The 21,354-nt window shown below is 40.3% G+C and overlaps 3 protein-coding genes across 11 annotated transcripts in view; all 3 read right to left on the reverse strand.

The window, feature by feature from the left end:
• Positions 1 to 10,947, reverse strand: part of scube2 (signal peptide, CUB domain, EGF-like 2) — a 29,846-nt gene extending 18,899 nt beyond the window's left edge. For 4 of the 5 annotated variants that reach the window (XM_058088438.2, XM_058088436.2, XM_058088440.2 and 1 more), the window contains exons 1-9: positions 10,680 to 10,947; positions 10,256 to 10,378; positions 10,025 to 10,150; positions 8,625 to 8,759; positions 6,574 to 6,699; positions 6,338 to 6,454; positions 3,505 to 3,594; positions 1,002 to 1,118; positions 759 to 881 (exon numbers count right to left, since the gene is read on the reverse strand). In XM_058088438.2, the coding sequence (XP_057944421.2) occupies positions 759 to 881; positions 1,002 to 1,118; positions 3,505 to 3,594; positions 6,338 to 6,454; positions 6,574 to 6,699; positions 8,625 to 8,759; positions 10,025 to 10,150; positions 10,256 to 10,378; positions 10,680 to 10,767 (1,045 nt within the window). In that variant the 5' untranslated portion in view covers positions 10,768 to 10,947. The remainder of the gene's footprint in view (positions 1 to 758; positions 882 to 1,001; positions 1,119 to 3,504; positions 3,595 to 6,337; positions 6,455 to 6,573; positions 6,700 to 8,624; positions 8,760 to 10,024; positions 10,151 to 10,255; positions 10,379 to 10,679) is intronic. The other variant, XM_058088437.2, reaches the window with a different exon arrangement.
• A 910-nt stretch (positions 10,948 to 11,857) lies between these two features.
• On the reverse strand, positions 11,858 to 16,730 carry sinhcafl (SIN3-HDAC complex associated factor, like). Of its 2 annotated transcripts, none has more exons than XM_058088992.2 (6): positions 16,578 to 16,730; positions 15,602 to 15,765; positions 15,433 to 15,532; positions 15,237 to 15,351; positions 13,816 to 13,966; positions 11,858 to 13,648 (listed from the first exon to the last, which is right to left on the reverse strand). In XM_058088992.2, the coding sequence occupies exons 2-6, from the start codon at positions 15,727 to 15,729 to the stop codon at positions 13,465 to 13,467; spliced, it is 678 nt and encodes a 225-aa protein (XP_057944975.1). In that variant the 5' UTR covers positions 15,730 to 15,765; positions 16,578 to 16,730; the 3' UTR covers positions 11,858 to 13,464. The 2 variants fall into 2 exon arrangements, with proteins under 2 accessions (XP_057944975.1, XP_057944976.1); XM_058088993.2 differs by lacking the exon at positions 16,578 to 16,730 and adding an exon at positions 16,266 to 16,400.
• A 445-nt stretch (positions 16,731 to 17,175) lies between these two features.
• dennd5a (DENN/MADD domain containing 5A) overlaps positions 17,176 to 21,354 on the reverse strand; it is a 31,143-nt gene continuing 26,964 nt past the window's right edge. For all 4 annotated transcript variants that reach the window (XM_058089155.2, XM_058089153.2, XM_058089154.2 and 1 more), the window contains 6 exons: positions 21,047 to 21,165; positions 20,783 to 20,964; positions 20,039 to 20,121; positions 19,641 to 19,764; positions 19,382 to 19,550; positions 17,176 to 18,612 (listed from right to left, as the gene is read on the reverse strand). In XM_058089155.2, coding sequence (XP_057945138.2) covers positions 18,429 to 18,612; positions 19,382 to 19,550; positions 19,641 to 19,764; positions 20,039 to 20,121; positions 20,783 to 20,964; positions 21,047 to 21,165 — 861 coding nt within the window. In that variant the 3' untranslated portion in view covers positions 17,176 to 18,428. The remainder of the gene's footprint in view (positions 18,613 to 19,381; positions 19,551 to 19,640; positions 19,765 to 20,038; positions 20,122 to 20,782; positions 20,965 to 21,046; positions 21,166 to 21,354) is intronic.

A 21,354-nucleotide genomic window follows, 5' to 3' on the forward strand; every position in this document is an offset into this window, starting at 1 on the left:
GCACAGGGAAGAACATGCAAACTCCATACAGAGATTCCCGAAACGGAGATTCAAACCCAGATCTTCCTGACTGTGCGGCCCCAGTGACATAAGCATATAAATGAACATAAATGTATTTCATTTTCATTTATTTTTATCAGTCCTGTCCAAATTAAAGATGAGATTTAATTACAATATGTGTATCATGACGTTGCCTACAAAAAATGAGACGCTTTCCCTAACTTGTTGCATACAAAAATGTATAGAATATAATAAATACATCATATAATATGCCTCTGAAGGTGCACAAATCTTTCTGTGTTTATGTGTAACATCACAAGTATGCTGTTAATGTTGTCACATTAAGAGTGGTTAACTTGTTTTTAAATGTAGCTCTAGCCACCACTGCTGTTTGTGTATTTTAGTGTATTTTTTTTATATGACGAGCACCTTCCAGCCCAGGCTCACCGCCACCCCTTTAAGATGCATCGGAACTGCAAGTATGACATTTTTGTTGAAAAATAATGTCAGGCGCCATGATCCAGCTCAGTGTGCACTCAAAGGGTAGGCGAGGCTTGTGACGTCACGCTCATGGCGACCTCATTTTAGGGTTCTGCCATGTACTTGCAAATTCAGGCATTTTTACATTAAATTTTTTTTTTTATATTTTGAATCATACATAAAACACATTTATAACATGCATTTTTTCCCAATAATTTTCCCGTGTCTGAATAACAATGTCTATGGAGGAAAGCAGTGTGGTGCAGATCGTAGGGTACCTTGACATGACCGCTCATCAGTCAGCAGCTTGAAGCCTTTCCTGCAGTTGCACTCGAAGCTGCCGATGGTGTTCCTGCAGAAGTGATCGCAGCCGCCGTTTTGAAGCTCACACTCGTCTATGTCTGTAGAGAAGATCACAGGTTCTCAACATGACATACTAGACAGCATGGAGTACAGATGCAGGAAGTATTCATAATTGGTTGTGATGTTCTCACTGTGGAGGCTGTGGATGGCAATCTGACCTTTGCATGTTTTTGCATCTGGCTGCAGCGTGAAGCCAACGGGGCAGCTGCAGCGCACGCCCGTAGATGTGTCTTTACATGTGCAGTCACACCCCCCATTGTTGACTGCACAGGTCTCTGCAATGACAGCCCATAAGGCAAATGTATATTCTATAAAAGATGAAAGACCCATTTAAAAATATACAAAACAGGTTCAATGAAAAGTAAAAGGAGATTCAAATAATACAAGTAATATAATCCACTTTAGAGGAAATATAAAGAACATGCACACACATTTACTAGGTACACCTGCACATTCTAATATCATCAAACACAATAACGGTATGGCCTTTTCAAATAGTTAGAAAGGTGTGGCTGTAGACTGTCACAATGTAGCCCATGTATTTTTTAATCATAAAATGTATTCAACAAAACTACTAGGATTTAATAATAACAACACAATTTAATTTGTGAGGAAAAATGTCATAAATTAAGATCTCACAGACACACTAAATTTCAACAAAACAAATAATTTCTGCTAAGTAGGATTCCTTATTTATAAAGAGAGTATTTTAAAAAACGTTTTAAAACCATTTACAACCTTCTAAATATGCCCTTTAGCATCATTAGACATGACTAGACATGAACTAACACCCCTATAGTTAACTTTACACTCGTAACACCCAATATAGTAGACCGTTCAAGCCATAAATACAACCTGTGCTCATGTTTGTAGCTATTAATGTGTTCCCTGGGGAGCAGAGTGAGTGGCGGACAGGAAGTGACATCAGAGGTTGAGAGTTGAGTTTCATCTTGCCGTGGGTTACGGCCGCAACAGTAACCATGAGAGTAAGGCAAAAAATGTTTTGAGTAAACAATTTATTGCAAAAAAACCCCACTAAACTGAAATAAGCTGATCAAAAGTTGAAGAACATAGCTAAAACTCATACAATAGAAATAAAATGTATAAAAAATTGTCCATAGGTATGAATGTGAGTGTGAATGGTTGTTTGTCTATATGTGCCCTGTGATTGGCTGGCAACCAGTCCAGGGTGTACCCCGCCTCTCGCCCCAAAACAGCTGGGATAGGGTCCAGCATACCCGCGACCCTAGTGAGGATAAGCAGCATAGAAAAAGGATGGATGCTAATCTTCCCTTGCAATCCATCCCTAAATGTTCTCAGCTGTACCTAGATCAGAGGAACATGCATGATGCTCCAAAAGAGTGAAGTTATTCTTCTGGAGGAAGCCCTTTGTCAGGTGGGCTGCAGCATTGTTCTCTCAAAAACAACAGTCATTACCACACAGACAAGGGCCTTCAGTCATGAGCAATGCCGCCTGCAACATCTCCACATAGGCTGCAGCTGTTTGACGCCCCTGCACAACCTCAAGGTTAAGGAAAAAGCACCCCAGATCATAACTGTGCTGTATGTAAAACCATCAGGAATGTTAAGCTTAAGTTTTTTCTCATCCGGGAATAAGGCTGTCTTCCACCCTTCAATGTCCCATGTTTGGTGCTCACCTGCCAATTCCAAACAGGCAATTTTGCTGCATTGAAAGAGACAAGGCCTTTTAAGACATTTTTTGTCCTTAAAACCCTGTCTAATGGTTACTACACTTGGCACCAGTAACAACTTCAATTTGAGCCGAGGATCGTCCCATGTCTTAATGGACAGCCAGTAGGATCCTTTTCTTGTGTCGACCACTTGACATTTTGAAAGAAAGCAGTTTTGCCTTTGCCATCAAGAGATGATGAATGTGAATACCCGACATAAAACAGTACTTAATCCACATTTTTGCAAAGATTTTGGCTTTGGTCTTAAAATTTGTTTATTTAAAATTAAAAAAAAATGTTAATACTTGAAATAGATTGCTTACTTGCATAAGATCCAATAGTGCAAATTCTTGCAAATATATACAGTATATCACACTACATTTTGTCTGCAAAAAAAACAATTCTGATCCTTGCACAACTATAGAACTTTTCTTGATGAAGTGTCTAGTGACTACAAATCCTAACCACTAAAAAGCTACATTAAATACTACAACATACACTGAAGCATGTATTCATCGAATACAGTATGAAAGGTTTTCTATTGTCAGCATAAACTTGTGATGGGTTAATTATTATCGTACAGTATGGTTCCCATAGGAGGGGTGTAATTAAGTGTTGATTTATGGACGCTTATAAAGTTGAAAGAAGCCAGACTAAAAGAGCTCATATGGTAGCCATACATGTAGCAAGTATTAACGGGCTTACATGTACACAGCGATCTAAAAATCTGAAAAGTCTTCACACTCCAGCCTTTCCAAAATGGAAGGAAAATGTGAAATGTACCACTCTGTCACAAATGCATATTTTTCAGGGGAGAAGCAGTGGGCGAGACGGTGAGTGTGCAGTCATTTCACAGTTTGCTCAAAAGGTTGAGGAATGCTCTGGTTTACTAGACATTTCGCCTCTTCAACGCCCTGCACTTCCTGGCAGCTCCGCATGCCATCACAGCTCATAGATTGTCTTTCATTACCCATTAGAAGTCTCCTCTTGACTCGTTTGTCCACCTCAGCAAAGGACGTGGCATTGTGGTCCGACGAGTCTGTGGTGGCTTCATCCCGTTCTGCGACACAAAGCAGAATAAGACTGATGTCCCTGTGTGGCTTTTTGTGATGCTTGTCATCCAGCATGTTTACACTTGTGCTTGGCTTAATGTGTGATTAGATATGGCAGAACATCAGGAGAAGCAATCTTAGAGACCAGGCTGCACTGATATGCTTGGACCTCACACACACACACACACATCGGAGCAAAGACATCACCTGATATCTGCAGCCTGATCCCTATCCTTCATAACCCACTCGCTACTGTGTTTTCATTCATTCATCAAAATAAGCTCTGCTTGACTAAAGAAACAAAGTTTGAAAGTAAGCTGGCCTCAGCCTGTGCCCTCCTCGACTTGCGGTTGTTTTTTTTTTTTCTATTTTGACAAGAACTATGACAAAACACACTCAAAAACTATTTTAACAACCAGTTCTTTCTCCCCTGTGTAAGGTTTGAGGTTGGAAAAGATCCTTAGACCCACTCGCAATATCTGTTTTTATAGCTGCGCCATTCCACCAAATGGAAATATTCTGGATGCCTTTTGCATAACTTCATACACATTCAACCAAAATGAGTCTTGACATATTTGGTATCTTTAGAAAAGTATGTAATATATCCAATGAACCTCTGCACATTTGAGTCAAGTCTGCATAGCATGAATTTATAATGTGTGACCTACAAGGGTGTCTGCGTGGGTTTTATAGGTTAAGCTCCTCCTTAGTAGCAATTACAAGGTTGCTGGTTCGATTCCCAGTTCTTTAGCATGCATTTAAATATGTATAAGTCAAAACTTTAACCCCGGAAAGTTACTGTAGTACATTTTTGAGCTTTTTCAATGATTAATTAGCATCATATTTGCCATTCTGATAAACAAGTTGTGTTGAAAAAAGTTAAATCTAGTCATGTGTACTAAATAGATTAGATTAGATTCAACTTTATTGTTATTGCTCATGTCACTTGCACAGGGCAACAAAATGCAGTTAGCATCCAACCAAAAGTGCAATTAAGTACCTTAGTAGTAAGTAAATGTAGAAATAGAACAGAGCTGTAAATGGAAATACTGGCATATAAGCAAAATAAACTGCCAACATAACAAGTCAATTTGAGTTACCAACACACTTGAAATAAGTCTTGCAAATTGTTGTAACATACAAAGTGCCTAATAAGTAAAAATGTCTAGTTTCTCAAAAAAACATATTTTGACGTGTATTTTTGCTGTGAATGTGGGATCTATTCTGACTAGGGCTGAAGCGATCCAGCATTCTCATGGTTCGATGTGTACCTCTGTATTAAGACCACGGCTCAGTTCATTCATTCATTCATTTTCTAGAGTCGCGGGGGGTGCTGGAGCCTATCCCAGCTGTCTTCAGGCGTGAGGCGGGGTACACCCCGGACTGGTTGCCAGCCAATCACAGGGCACATATAGACAAACAACCATTCACACTCACATTCATACCTATGGACAATTTAAAGTGGCCAATTAACCTAGCATGTTTTTGGAATGTGGGAGGAAACCAGAGTACCCGGAGAAAACCCACGCATGGGAGAACATGCAAACTCCACACAGAGATGGCCGATGGTGGAATTGATCCCTGGTCTCCTAGCTGTGAGGTCTGCGCGCTAACCACTCTACCACCGTGCCACCCCGGCTCAGTTCATTTTTCATATAAAATTATTATAAATGTTTTTTTTAAATAAAGAGTGACAAAGCAGTTGCAATCTACTGGCAGGTAATTATCCAGTAAATAAGATTGTCAAATAAAAACTAAAAATATAGTCCAAAATGTAGTCCACTTTTAGTCACACTACCTGGGCTTGTGGTAGTGCATCACAACACTCAATGTACACTTCCTGTCCCTCACTTGAAATATGCACTGAGTGGGATCTCAGTGCAGAAATACATGCATTCGTTACACCCCTAATTCCGACGTTACCAAATACAGTGGAAACTCTCAAATCAAACAGCCTTGAGACTGCACCATTTAGAATTCAACCCTCATTTTCACCCAAAACTGCCATCCTACATGTTGTCTCTGGCATGATGTCAGCAAATTTCGTGAGAGCTCAATTCAGTCAGCTATATACGTTTTTCATTATTCATTTGGCTTGTTTTGGGGTTTTTTTGCAACATTTTTCCAGTACTATCTTTGCCTAAGTTTGAGCTATCTTTAAAGTGGTACCGCAGTAAACAAGCTGCATTGAATGCATCAGGTAGATTGAACTCGTCAACCTAACAAACAATTTTGACCATAGTAAGAGGACATTTTATTCAAGAGTGAGAGTAGCAAGAAAACAGGCCATAATAATATAATGCAACATTCAGGGGCTTAGAGAGAAGAGAAGAGGAACATACATCACCATGTATGATTTGCCTGTATAGTGCATACAGGTTTCATAATACTATAATAATAATAATAATCGACCCTGAAATGGATTATTTGCTGTTATTTCATGAGTGCTCCAGAATGGATTGTGTAGGATCTTAGATGTTCCACTGTATGCATACTGTGCAATACTATGTGTATATTTTGGATATCTTGTATATATCTTGTATATATCTTGTTAAATTGTCTCTTTTACTCTACTTTTATAATATTATATATATTTTTTTTTTAACTTGACTACTGCACTGAAAGGAGAAGCCATTCCATTCCATTCCATATTCCATGACTGTGAATGAGGCCATCTTTTTAAGTATCATCAAATGCAACACTGACATATTAAAGTGTGAATGTATGTGTATAAAGGCTAAAATAGCTTACCGATACACGACCTCCTGTCAGGTTGCAGGGCGTACCTGATGTGACACTTGCAAATGGGGCCGCTCTCTGTGTCCTCACAGGTGTGCTGGCACCCCCCATTGCCATGGTTACACGTCACTATGGGAATCAACAACATGTAACTATGAGCCACATAGCCAACGTAAACGTATGCCATCTACAGCCATATGTGTGCGTGGGGGTGGGGGGGGTGCAATGTAGAGTAGTTTCACACATACAGATGCAGCCTCTCTGGTTGCGGGCCAGCTCGAACCCCGGTCGACACTCACAGGCCACGCCCCCCTTGGGTGTCTCTTTACAGATGTGGGCGCAGCCGTGCTCCTTATTCATACAGTTGAGGCCCTCTGGGATGCAGAGAGGAACACAATGAAGCTCTCCTACAGTGAGCAAGCGGCTCGAAACAAAAGGCACTCATACTGAGAGATTAAGGTGGGACTGATTGTTCTCATGCTTTGGAACAATCCAAAAACATTAGCCAGCGTCTTATTTTTAACATCTCTGACATAAAAAGACATTATTATGTAAAGCAGGGGTCTCAAACTCGCGGCCCACGGGGCGCATTTGGCCCGCGCGTCCCTGATGTAAAAGTAACGGCACATTCCAGAAAAAGAACATCATACTGACAGTAAAGTATAGTGGTGGTAGTGTGATGGTCTGGGGCTGTTTTGCTGCTTAAGTACTTGGAAGTCTTGCTGTGATAAATAGAACCATGAATTCTGCAGTCAAATTAAAAAATCCAGAAGAACAATGTCCTATCTGTTCATGACCTCAAGCTGAAACCGACTTGGATTCTACAGTCGGACAATGATCCACAACACACCTGCAAGCCCATCTCTGAATGGCTGAAGAAATACAAGATGGCTACGTAGTTCAAGTCCTGACCTAAATCCTATTGAGATGCCTCCCTCTCAACGCTCCAATGTGGCTAAATTACAACAATTCTGCAAAGATGAGTGGGACAAAATTCCTCCACAGCTCTGTAAGAGACTCATTGCAAGTTAGCGCAAATGCTTGATTGCAGTTGTTGCTGCTAAGGGTGATGTAACCAGTTATTAGGTTTAGGGGGCAATCCCTTTTTCACACAGGGCCGTGTAGTTTTTTTCTCTTAATAATAAAAATGTTCATTTTAAATCAGGGGTCTCAAACACGCGGCCACTAGTTTGAGGCCCCCGCCTTGATATGAAAGTTTAATGTTAGTGTGGCCCGTGCAAGTTTGATATGAATGCTGTATGGTATCATGTACCCAGAAAAAAAATATTACGTTTGACTAATGTTCATGTTAAAGGTTAAATAACTGTTAATAGTTATCCTCCCTACCCGTGTGGAAGTGGTAAGTTTTTGGCTTTTTAAGTTTAAAGGAAATAACTTGGAAGCTACCGTTTAGGTCGCCAGCTCTCTAGTTTGCGAGTTAGCATGTAATCTGAAAAAAATAATTTGTCTACCCACCAACTATATGTGGTTTGTTAATTTTTAATTATTTGCCGTTTTATTATTATTATATTTATTTATTACTGATTGATTGATTTTCTTTATTCTTGATCTTATTTTGTGTAGAAAAATTAAAATGAAGATATTTGAGAACAGTGGAATGTTTTATCAGAGCTTTTCTTGTAGAAAATCGGAACCAAAGCAAAGTTTATTCATTTTTCTGTTTTTAATAAATGCGTTTTTTTTTTTTTTTGGAAAACCTGATGCGGCCCAGCCTCGCCCAGACCCTAGCTCCAGTGGCCCCCAGGTAAATTGAGTTTGAGACCCCTGTTTTAAATGGACTAATTTTGTTTGATGATCTGAAACATTTAAGTGTGACAAACATGCAAAAAAAAACAAAAAAACAACAACAAATCAGGAAGGGGCAAAGACTTTTCCACAAGAAAGACAAGAGTTGAAGCATTGAAACATTTTGTGCTCCCATCTGGAAAATGAGATATGGAGCAGCATTTGTAAAGATGGGTCACAGCTGAGTGGCCCGGTCCACAGGATTTAAAAGGCCTGTCAGGACCCGATGAAGTGGAGAGCACAAAGGCGCTTCAGTGTGATGTGCGACACAGCCCGCATAGGGGCGAGTGTTGCACTTATTAACTTATTTTGTCCCTCAGATCCTTTTTTTTCCCACAGCATGTTGCCACTGCAGATTAAAAGCAGGGCGATGGAAGCCAGCTTGAAGCTGTCAGGGCTCAATGTCTTGAATTTGTAGGAGAAATTGTTACACAAAAAAGCATATCTGACTGAGCTTCACAGTTCACAGTGTGTGTGTGTGTGGTGTACTCACCAATAGAACGGTGGATGCATGTGTGCTGATTGTCGCTGAGGAAGAATCCGTCCTTGCAGCGGCACTCATAGCTGCCCATGGTGTTGACACAAGTGTGCTGGCATCCGCCGTTGTTGAACTTACATTCGTCCACATCTACATTGACAAGCGAGGCCATCGAATGAGTGTTTACATGTATTTGTTGAATCCATTCAGCATATGTAAATCAATCACATCATGTTTTTGCTCTTTGCCTCAAACATAAACAAAGCCTTCTTCTCTCTTCCTCGTCTCATTTCAGACATAAATATTTATCCGTCTTTTGAGACAAAACCAAACTATTTGTATTAGGTTACATTTTCTCTCTGTGTCAGCGAAGCAAGAAAGAAGTCCCGGGGTCAGTGTGAGAAACTTCTCAAGGAGCCAACACAAATGTGAAGTCTGCCATTAAACGCGGTGTCATTGTTTTGAAACTTACTCGTCTGCTGTTCTTTAAAAAAAAAAAATAGCTTCACTTCACACTTCTTCTTTCACTTGACAATCTCCGTAAAGGTTGGCTGCTCTTAGTGAATCGGCAATAATAAACTACAAGTACACACACAATGTAACATTTATTTCAGCTGATGTTGGGTATTCTAGCTAGTAGCTGTTTGCTAATTTAGCTGAAAATGTAACAAATACGGCTGGCCTAACAACGTGGTTGCTTAGCAACACAGTTACTCTCGGTTTCATGCAATGAAAACAAATAACCCACAGCGATTTTAATCACAAGCCATACATACTATAGTCAGGCCTATAAAACAAAACAGGACGTGAACGTTGACTAGATAGTCTGCATTTGCCTATTTTCACAAGTTTATTTTCATAATATTAGAATAATTGAGCATAGTACTTGCTGCTAGCACAACAGTAAGTGGACTCAAATCTTAAAAGGTGATATATGGATTTAAAAAGTAATTAAACACACAATTAACTACCCCACCAGTCCAGGGTGTACCCCGCCTCTTGTCCAAAGACAGTTGGGATAGGCTCCAGCATACCCTCAACCCTAGTGGGGATAAGCGGCATAGAAAACGGATGAACTACCCTATTGATATAAGTAGCCTGCGAAGTTTTGTTTTGAAACTTCTTCGTCTGCTGTTCTTTAAAAAGCTAGTTTCACTTCACACTTCTTCTTTCACTTGACAATCTCCGTAAAGGTTGGCTGCTCTTAGTGAAATCAGCAATAATAAACTACAAGTACACACACAATGCAAACATTTATTTCAGCTAATGTTGGGTATTCTTGCTAGTTGCTGTTTGCTAATTTAGCTTAAAATGTAACAAATACGGCTAGCCAGTTCCCGGGGGTCAGTGTGAGAAACTTCTCAAGGAGCCAACACAAATGTGAAGTCTACTTTTGTTTACTTTTGTGATCTTACCCAAACAGTTATGACCGTCGTGGGCCAAATTGAAGCCATCATAGCAAGTGCAGCGATAATTCCCCGGTATATTGTTGCATTCATGTACACAGCCACCATTGTACTCCAGGTCACATTCATCAGTGTCTGAAAAGTAAACACATAAATCACACCGGGACAAGCAAGAGGAGTACAGTAATTTTTGCAGTAATTTTAAAGGCTTGCCAGTGTGCATGTTTAATGCTGCATTACCTTCACAGTGCTTGCCATCTCCTTTGAAGCCTGCTTTACATGTGCACTTGTATGAGCCCTGCAGGGTCGACTGACAAATAGCATCGATGTGACAGCCATCACTCTCCTCTGCACATGGGTCTGCTCGGAGAGCACACACACTCGGTTACAAGGCTGTGTAAGTCAATTGAGTTAACACCAGAAAAATCATTGGCAAGACTAAAAGTACGCGGGTAACACAGGGCAAAACAAACAATACACCATGATCGCTCACACAACCCGTGAAACACGCATCTCTATCTCCACATCCGTGAAGTCAACGTGTAAAATGGGCACATAGAGCGCACTCCTGAAAGCGTGCGTAAAGTAGCCGTCTCAAACACACACACGCGCGCGCGCGCACACACACACATACACACACACACGCAACACACTATAGTCCCACCTCGAATCTCTGGAAGCGCAGCGCTTTGGCGACTATTTAACAAGAGCAAAAACAAACAAAAGTCCCTTGTAGCCCAAATAGCTCCCATGGTGATACGATCCAAGTTTAGAGGTCTGCTCAAAAGGACGCGTACGCACTGAAGTCGTGACCGAGCGTCCGCCTCATTTTCATTCTAGCCTGTCAATCTGCCTCACAAGGGCCTTTTGAAAAGAGAAAGGAGTGAGTAATAGTGAATGTGTGTGTCTGCCTCTGTGTGTGTGTGTGTGTGTATGTGCCCGAGGGAGCGAGAATGAGGGCGTGCGCGTGCGCGCGTACACAGGAGAGAGGAGAGGGGGGAATCGCTTTTGAAGCCGAGCAGCGTCAAGTTAAAGTGGTAGCAAGCAAAATACCGGAAGTAAGGGTACATGACATAAAAGACACGATAAATATGTGAAGCCTGCGAAGTTTTGTTTTGAAACTTTTTCGTCTGCTGTTCTTTAAAAAGCTAGTTTAACTTCACACTTCTTTCACTTGACAATCTCCGTAAAGGTTGGCTGCTCTTAGTGAATCAGCAATAATAAACTACAAGTACACACACAATGCTAACATTTATTTCAGCTGATGTTGGGTATTCCTGCTAGTAGCTGTTTGCTAATTTAGCTGAAAATGTAACAAATACGGCTGGCCTAACAACGTGGTTGCTTAGCAACACAGTTACTCTCGGTTTCATGCAATGAAAACAAATAACCCACAGCGATTTTAATCACAAGCCATACATACTATAGTTAAGCCTATAAAACAAAACAGGACGTGAGCGTTGACTAAATAGTCTGCATTTGCCTATTTTAACAAGTTTATTTTCATAATATTAGAATAATTGAACATAGTACTTGCTGCTAGCACAACAGTAAGTGGACTCAAATGTTAAAAGGTGATATATGGATCTAAAAAGTAATTAAACACGCAATTAACTACCCCACGACGAGTCCAGGGTGTATCCCGCCTCTTGTCCAAAGACAGTTGGGATAGGCTCCAGCATACCCTCTAACCTAGTGAGTATAAGCGGCATAGAAAACGGATGGTTGACCCACAAGGTCATTTTATACCTAGCTTGCCTGTATAGCTCTTTGGCGCCCTCTAGCGATGCACACATGTCAATGACAAAGTTTATTGTAGCTTTTTACAGTACAGCTCTACTTGATAGTACAGTATACAAAAAAAAAAAAAACATTAGAAAACATGGTGAGCTTGCAAGTTCAAGGGAAGTGCGCAAAAACTTTCGGGAAGGCTCTACACCAGCTACCTCAGTAAAAAAAACATTGTAATAAATAAATATAAATTACATGAGAAGCATTAAGACAATGTCAGGTAATTCATTAAGGCACATTTCATTTTCTAAAATGCACCTTGCAAAATATGGCAAAAAAATAAGCTTATTAAGCAGTTCAAAAGGAGGCAGCCATTCTCCTTTTAATGAGAACCTTGTTGGGTTTAAACTGACCCTGCAACAAGCATTATTCCTGAACATTAACTGCAAAATTCATACAGTGAGATGGTTCAGAGTAGAGACGGCATGCATGCACTATGATTACCATGGTGCAACCTGAGCATCATTAAAATGGCATACATGAAACATATTTGGGACAATAATTAAGTAATGGATGCTTTATACAAGTTTGGTTGAATCAGGGTCCATCACTTTAACACTGGAAACAGCAACAGTGACAAGGAAGCCACACATTCAAAACGTCTGCATAGTTTGAACCTTTGACAATTGCATCTGAACGCAAAGAGATGAAAACAAAAAGTTATAACCACACCTCTTCACCTACGCATGACATTTGGAACATGAGTTTTACGCTGGCATTTCCTTGCTATTCATTTTTTTCTCATTTTTCAAAATCAATTATTGGTGAGCATTGAAATCACATAAGCCATTTTTGAAAGAGAAAAAAAATCAAAATAAAGTAAAACCGGGTTAGAGTAAAACGTACTCGGTACAGAAGTAGTGGTTTGCCATTCCTGTAAACGGAAAAGTTTGGATGGGAAATATGCTTACAACATACATGTCATTTCATTGGTGACTGTACAAAAAAATAAATACATCATTTCTGTTTCCCCCTCCAAAAAGGCAGAGAAACATACTGCATGCATCTTCTAATCACATTCTAATCTATTCAGATCAATGTGCTCTACGCTCAAATTCAAATGGAGTGTTTCAAAGTCGTGCGTCACCCGTCAAAACATCACAATTGTTTTCCTCTACAAAAATATGATAAAATCTAAATTCATTTAGGGCAGTTGGCCTAATGATCCCTGCTGTTGCCAACTATCCTTTTGTGTACTAAAATCCTACCAAGTCACATGTGAAACAAAGAACAGGATAAAAGTTTGCAGCAATATGTGGAGGGAAAAAAAAGCTGGTCATCGGAAATAGCTGGTGTTTTTTTTTTTCTTTCCTTCTTAAAAAAAAATCATGGAAAAATAGAAGAGTCGTGATACAGTATGTATCAGTATCAAAGTGACAATATATTTACAGAACATGAATCACTTAGGTAACCAAAATAAACTGAGCTTTAACCGAATGTTTCACCTTAACCTATAAATAAAACTAATGCCCTTAAGATTTGTAATTATGTATATAAAAAAAACACTATAAAAATGTTAAAATAACCATATGAAAAAGGTAATAGCAAATGTAACAATACAACAAAAACGATCTAACAAAGGAAAAGGGAAGTCTGCCACTGGAGACAAATCCAGGTGAGTGCCATGGATAACCCTGCAAAGGATTAAACAAGCGCCATCACCAGGTTTCTTTCATTTCCTCTGGAAGTTGTGGTGGATGCGTTTCTGGAAGGTGTGAGGGAACTTGTGTGGACACCAGAGTCTTCTGTTTTTTTGAACTGCAGCAGGGCTTGAAAAGACGAGGATCGATTATCACCTCACCAAAGCGGCCTTTGTAGACAATCCCGCAGCACACCTTTTGCCTACGGAGGACAAGAAGCGACATTACTGTTGACTCCATTTAGATAAGATGGCTTAGTGTCGTATTTGAAGTGAAGCAGTTTGCATTGGTAAGCTTGATACCCTATTTTAAATGGCTACGTTACTGGCTTGTAACGGATGGATGGGCTTTAAACAGCCATTTTCTTACCTTTTCCAGTATGATCGGTCCAAGAATGAGAAGATGGAAGGGGAAGAGCGCCTCTGTTTGGACTCAATGTCTGAGCCGTCATCTGACTGGTTGCTATAACTGGGCGAGTGGGCGGGAGACACGCTGGAGGTGGTGCTGTGAGCGTCAGAGTCTGCTTGCAGAGCAAAAAATAACACTTGATAAGTATTGTCACGTACACGAGCAAGATTAATGCACTTATCAAAAAGGCTGGCACTGATGCTGGAGACGTGCGAGTAGGTGAGCAACAACAGGGATGGAAATGTTTTACACATTCTCTATGTACTTAACACCCTTCCACGGTTCATGAAATAAAATGTAATAAAAAAGACACCTATTTTCACAAAGACGAGAGTCACAAAAATGAAATTACGCATCAAAGTTATTGGAGTGCAAAATTAAAGTAATTCTCCAGATTTTTGGCCATGACCATATTCATTTAAAAATTGTACAACTGTGACGGTAGAATACTAGACTATACTGTCAAACTGCCTGTACATACACAATGCAGACATATTTTGGAAACATACGGTACCCCATTTCAAGACACTTGCTCATACCATTGTGTGAGAAGATGTGTCAAAGTTTTGAGTGGTACCATAGTAAATACATGTTCTGTTATTCTCCGCAGTGCTGCAACTAACAATTGTTTCATTAACCGAATAATCGGTCGATTGTTTGATTTTTAAAACTATATAATTTAATTTATGTTTGGCATGGGCTCCTCTGTTGTGGGGGGAGGGGTGGTGCCGTGTTGATGGTCAAGTTGCCAATAGCCATAGCTATTTGTAGTTTCACTGTTCTACCACTAGGTCGTGTGTGTGTGCATGGTAAAGTTGTGCATAAATGTATGCATTTTCCTGCATACAAGTACAAGTGTCTAAGTTCCAAACTTTGCCTGGGAATGTTCTTACGCACGCTCTATGCACACATCTCTGCATTTGCTTGCATCGCAAGATATCAGAAAGAGGCAAAACTGTTGATTGGTTTTTTTTTTCAAAGTCAAAGCTGATGCGACTACCTTGTTTTGCCTGAAACGCAAAGAAAATAGCTCTGCTTTCATGGATAACTATGGAAGTTTTAAAAAAATAATCACAGGATATTTACAGTACATTTTTAAATAAAATGAGTAATTGATTACCAAAATAGTTACCGATTAATTGGATTATGCATCAATCGTTGCAGCTCTAGTGCTGCTTATTCAAACACTCCTTAACTTCACCTTAACTTCCTCTAATCTGATTCATTTAAAGAAATCAAAGAACAAACAAAACTGTGTAGAAAGTGACCAAAATTGGTCTAAATAGCAATAGCCATGAGGTGCTACATTGAAAAAAAGTAAACCATTAAAATGTCACTAACTTTTCCTCAAAAATGGAAGTCAACAAACAAGATAGACTCACTTTGCCTCTTTAACTTGTGAAGCCTCTTCAGCTTGCTTTTCTTCTTGCCATCACTGTTCTTCATCTTCTTGGGTTTTGTCATTTTGAAGCCTGGTCCAGCTCTGGCATCCACCACCTGTGTCAAGTCAAGGAAAAAAAAACATTTGAGAAAGGTGCATATAGAAAAACAGGCGAGAGGGGAACAGGCATCACTTACATGGTTCCAGTTCTTCTTGGAGCCATTGGGGAGTTTCTTCCATCTCTTTACCAACAACACACAAGCATTGCAGATGTCTCCAACGCGGTCTTCCGAGAGCCTATGTAACATGTACATGTTAAAATATGCAAAAAGGTAAACACCCAATTTGCAGAAATGGGACATTTACCCAAAACAGAGCCTGAACGTTTCTTCATATCGACTGCTGTCTGTAAAACGCGAGCTGGAGGACTTGGTCTTGCAGATGCAACAGCCGTCGTTACTCCGGTAGATCTTTGACTTGTGAAAGCCAAACATAGTCTTCCTGGCAGCTCAATGCAGAGGTCAAATCACCTGGGCAAGTGACAGAGAAACAAGCAGCAGAGTGTCTGAGTATCTGCACACTGTGGCGCTTTCTACCATTGTGAAGGGGGGCGGTCCCCATACGCAGCACACCATACAGAATTGTCACCTTTAAAATAAAATTTTAAAAAATCACAATACAGTAAGTAACAAGTGTATAATTTGTGACAATACATTTAGTGCTCAAATGTTCAAGACGACACAACTAACATTCAAAGATGGCTTAAGTAAATATGAAACAACTGACAAAATGTTACTTGAACAAACAGTAAAAAAAAAAAAAACGCAACACTATTCACGGTGTTAGAAAGTGTAAACACAAATCAATAAATTAGCACGTATTAATCGATGATAGACTCCGACGAGAGATTCGCTGTCCATAAAGCAACTCAGGTTTCTGAAACCGAGAAACAAAAAGCTACCGGGCTATTCGTTGAAATTCATCAAACACGCGTTATAATGTGGTGAACGTTTGTTTAACTTTGAATTACCCGCTCGAGTTTTCGGTGTTTGTTAAAACCCGAAACGTCGCCTTAGAAGCAGCCTTCCCTTTAAATTCAAACTTTTGCCCGCTCGAGCGCCAAATATGGCTCATTGTTGTTAGCCGTTAGCATGCTAGCTAGCCCGCTCCGCTACCTTTACCACGCCATGCTGCCCGTTCACCACCATTGTCGGCTGCTCTTTGTGCATCCAACTGACAACTACAAGTCAACCATAAGCATCCACGCAATGTGCTCGTTTCAAACAAAATAAATTAGCACAACAACACAAATAGAAGATAGGATAAATAAACGGATATTTACCGAACACAAACTTTGAATCTTGGCCGTTTTCTTGTCTCGCACTGCGCATGCTCTTACTACTAGTGCATACAGCTGGACATTAAAATACGATTTGCATAAAAAGCTGGAATGAAAAGCGCGCGCGCACTTTGACCATATAAGGCGTGCGGGCGTAAACTTTGAAACGGGCTGGACCAATCAGGTATTCGCAGAGAAGTGCTGAATGCTGGGAATTGCAGTGAACGAGCAATAAAAAAGCTCTTCGTTGTCCTAGTCGGGGAGGTTTGAAACTAAAATACCCATAATGCACGTGGCGTTCGCCTTTGAAGATAAACAGCCATTTGACATGGCGCGAACGAGTTTGTTTACATGTTCTCGCTCACGTAGTCTACGCTGAAACAAAAGAATTCGTCGAAAAGTTGGCTTGAGCCATGTTTAGACCTTCCGGTCAGTATAAAGTGCGCATTAAGATTACACACAAAGAAAACATATCATTGCAAAAATTAATTTAAAAAATGGAAAACAATAGTTTTAACCTGATATTTATATATGCATTTTGCAGGAATATTACTTTTATGGTAGTGTTACATGTTTATTACAAGTATTACGTTGCAACAACTTCCAAGGAAAACGCATTACAGATGTTTTATTCTTGATATATTTTTACACTGTACAAGGTCTCTCTTACTTAGTAAACACTACATTACACAGCTATTTCAATAAATGTACAACTGTTTTGGAAAACAAAAATATATATCTTGCAAGATGCTCATACACAGGAGTTCATTCCAGACACTGTTGGCACAGATAACACAGTCCTTCAATTATCAAATCTCTTCCTCCGTGCGGTCAAGTTCATTGTGAGAGATATGGCCTCAAGTGACCTTGATGAAGGCTTTGCAGGGCGGGGGTTGGGAACAATTTCTGCTGAGGAAATTGCATAGCAAAAAACAGTGACAACAAAATGAGGCGGGGACCAATAAAATCAGTCATTTTGGATGGTTAACAGCAGACAAGCATCCTTTATCATGAGAAGTAATGTCCCACACTGACGAGTGGCAAAAAGGCTTGGTTGACGGTTGAGGAAGGGCTGGCTGGAGGTATTTACATCAAGGCTGTTGTTTTGAACTTCTTTGCACAGAAAGCTTGATCACACATCTCTCGAGGAATTGCAGCACATACCAATAATTCACAAGGGGGTAATTTTGTATCCCATCTAAGATATTTTCCATCCTGGGATACAGTGTCAACATCATGCAAGAAGGACCCTTTTCTGCACTGAAGGTACAAAGGTATTTCACATAAAATATCTGCATACGTTTCCTAATAAAAGCCTGTAATGTAAACAGCCTTTGAATTCCTTTGTAGATTCCATAGTTCAAATCTCCCACCCAGTCATAAACATACTTATAAAGCATACCTCTACATTTGCTTTAAGCTCTGCATTATGACTTTGGAATCTGAGTTGACAACAGAGCAAGCAACTTGACGGATTTTACAAAATAACACTGTTTTTCTCTGATAAAATATATTAACAGTTCTGAACCCCCTCATCCCCTTAAATATAGCCATAGTCAGCAGTTCACGCTAACAATCAAAATATTAAGCTTTTGATAAAACATTATAGCACAAGGTCATTGTCAATAATGTGGAAAAAACATGGTTCAGAATAGAAAACATGTTTGAAACATGGCCACATCATTGAGGATAAAAACAACAGATTTGAAAAGGCTCATTGCACTTAACAGTATATGGCAAATGTAAATAGCATCTTGAACATAAGCCAAAATATGTTGTCTTTTAAGAGTCTGTTCCTGCATATAAAAAGTTTACTTAATTTTTACGGCTGTGCTTCCATGGACATGGTCTGGTTTAGATGCCGACACCTTTGATGAGCGATGCCTCCAGGGTGATGTTGAACTCCTGCAGAGTCTGAAGCACTCGAATCAGAGAGTTGACCAGTGAACGATCTTTGATCAGTGCAGCTTCCTCATACATCTGAGCAGTGATTGGACAATCTGCCAGCAGCGCAATCCAGTGATGCAGCAAGTGATCCCTAAGAGAAACAACAGAAGTAGGGGGCTTAGCACCACTGGATGTGTTTATCATTGAAATATCATTTGGATAAAACACTACGATGACATTAAAGGACCTATTAAATGTGTTTGTGTATATGTTTGCGATAATGAGGGTTGCATATTTGGAAGTGAGCCCTGAAAGAAGTTTGGGATGGCTCAAAACGCTCGGTTTCAAAGGCCCTTGTAAAACTGGAGGTGTGTAATGTCACACATAGGCTAGCAATGGCTCACAGGAAGTGTTTCTTCACGTGTAAGGGAAACCTATATTTGTTTACAATTCCTAATGGCGCGTCAGGTACAAGTGGTTCCTGATTCCCTACCAGCAAAAGAAAAATACTTTAATCAGTCAACGGCATTTCACACTGGACAATATTGTTAACATGGGTTTTTGGATTTGCCAGAAGTCCTCCTAAGCACCTGAGTGTGACCAACCACAGTGGAGTGGGTGTGCCTGGAGGCGGGCTGTGGGTGGAATAAATTAAAACAGACCATTTTCACAGGAAGCATGAAATTCAAAAAAATAGATGCAGATTCTGGAGGACCTAGAAAGCTTTCTGTGCTAGTTATCGTGTGGAGCTCCTCTATAGGAGTCCACAACTCAATACAAAGGCCAGAAAAAATGAGCATAATTTAATTAAAAAAGGGAAAGTATAGGGGGTGCTATCTCAGTATGACACCTACTATGGTATTTAGTCATGATGTAAACATTTTTTCCATTCCAACTACAAACAGATGTTTCCTGCCTACCTTGCACCCAGACAAACGAGCATCTGGAATTTTCCGTCCTTGCCGATGTTTCGCGATGTGTTGTTTATGGCGCGCATGAAGCGGCAGAAGTGGCGCACTCTGCTTTGCCAGTTTTCATCTGGATTCACCTCCTGTTGCTCGGCGCTTTCAAAGTACACTTGTGACTTTTCTGTGCCATAACATAAATGAAAGTTAATGAGTTGATGCTTCATAGTAAATAACTCAAATGTCATTTTAAAAAAGGGATGGAGGCTCATACCCAAAAAATCCCAGATGAAGACATTTTTAAAGAGCCGAGGTGATTTGAAACCGTGCTGGAACACCTGCTCCAGAGCCCAGACGAGGCCAAATTCCCCACAAAGGAGAAGAGTCAAACTGCCTCTCTATGAAGAGAAACAACAGATATGACAAGAACATTCTTATTCTAAAAGAAACTAAATCTACCACAGCCATAACTCACATAACAACTTGATTTGCTGTTAGGCAAAAATTAGGCAAGACCGAGTGTTTACACAGTATGATAAAGCGTATTTGGCATCATTCTCAGATCACCATATGGGATTAAAAAAACTAACATTTAAAGTTTAATGTGTTTTTTTGAAATCTGATGAATAATAGAATGACATAAAGGGGCTTGTCTAGACTACCGTCTCCCACCTCCTTCTCCGGTTTGTGGAAGTGCTTCACGATCCCATTGATGGCCTCTCCCACTCCCTCCTGGATCTGACCTGTGTTTAACTCTGCATGAGGAGAGAAAAGAAAGGGCGGATGACTGGCTGTCAGACAAAAAGTCACAGGAAAGAGAAAAAAAACATCTCCTTTCACATTTGATCAATTAGTTTCCTCATCAATCAATCATTCATTCATTTATTCATTTTCTACCGCTTTTCCTCACGAGGGTCGCAGGGGGTGCTGGAGCCTATCCCAGCCGTCTTTGGGCGAGAGGCGGGGTACACCCTGGACTGGTCGTCAGCCAATCACAGGGCACATACTATAGACAAACAACCATTCACACTCACATTCATACCTATGGACAATTTGGAGTCGCCAATTAACCTAGCATGTTTTTGGAATGTGGGAGGAAACGGGGGAGAACATGGGGAGAACATGCAAACTCCACACAGAGATGGCTGAGGGTGGAATTGAACCCTGGTCTCCTAGCTGTGAGGTCTGCGTGCTAACCACTCGACCGCCGTGCCGCCCCCTCATCAATCAATGATATATAACAAGTTCTAATAGCGGAATTCAACAATTTGGAATTCAACCAAAAAAATTCAATGAAAATACGCTCCAAAAACATCCAGAACTCAGTAAAACTGCTTTGTTTCCCAGTCAAAGACAACAGATAAAACTGTCCAAAGTTTGTGTGTTCATTTATCTGTATGCAGTTCTGTTTCTTACTTGGCTTGCTGTTTGGTGAGATGGTAACAAATCTCCTCATCATCCCTGGTGACTGCTGCATTGGCGGTGTGCGACACATCTTTTCATCGTTCTCTGTGCTGGGCGTCATCAGCTCTCCTACCAGGATTCTCTCCAGGCTGCCATCATCCACACCCTTCCCCAGCCATCGGCCACATGGAAATCTACCCAACAAAAGAATGTATGGTTTGTTAGTTTTCCACTTCAAGTCAAAGCAAATTTTTTTTCTGGAAAAGGTACACTTACTTGTATGTGTGCCCTGTGATTTCGTTGCGGACCATAACACACTCCACCAACCACTTAGCGTAGAGACCTGTGTTGTCGTGACCCATCTGAACTGTGGTCAGTTTACCCAGGTTCTGGCACTGGAAGAGAAGGCGCAAATACAATAACTGTGAGCCACTATAAACAGGAAATTTTATTTCAAAACATTATGTAAACACATTGATAAAATCTTTGCTGATTAAGGAAGCGTGTGTGTAAAACTCCCCCACTACATGTAAATGTATCCTTTTAAGATACATTTTTAAAATTACCTTGCCATACACAGCTAT

This window comes from Doryrhamphus excisus, linkage group LG13 (assembly GCF_037039965.1).
Source record: "Doryrhamphus excisus strain RoL-2023G ecotype Guam linkage group LG13, RoL_Dexc_Guam_v1.1, whole genome shotgun sequence".
Taxonomy (NCBI): domain Eukaryota; kingdom Metazoa; phylum Chordata; class Actinopteri; order Syngnathiformes; family Syngnathidae; genus Doryrhamphus; species Doryrhamphus excisus.

Bases quoted from the DNA above. Each gene is read 5' to 3' on its own strand.
- sinhcafl (XM_058088992.2), bottom strand. From the start codon at position 15,729: ATGTTTGGCTTTCACAAGTCAAAGATCTACCGGAGTAACGACGGCTGT. The intron at 15,352-15,432 runs GTAAGTGATGCC...GACTTGACACAG, and splicing joins CCAAGAAGAACTGGAACCAT to GTGGTGGATGCCAGAGCTGG. The intron at 13,649-13,815 runs GTAAGAAAATGG...TGTCCTCCGTAG, and splicing joins GACCGATCATACTGGAAAAG to GCAAAAGGTGTGCTGCGGGA.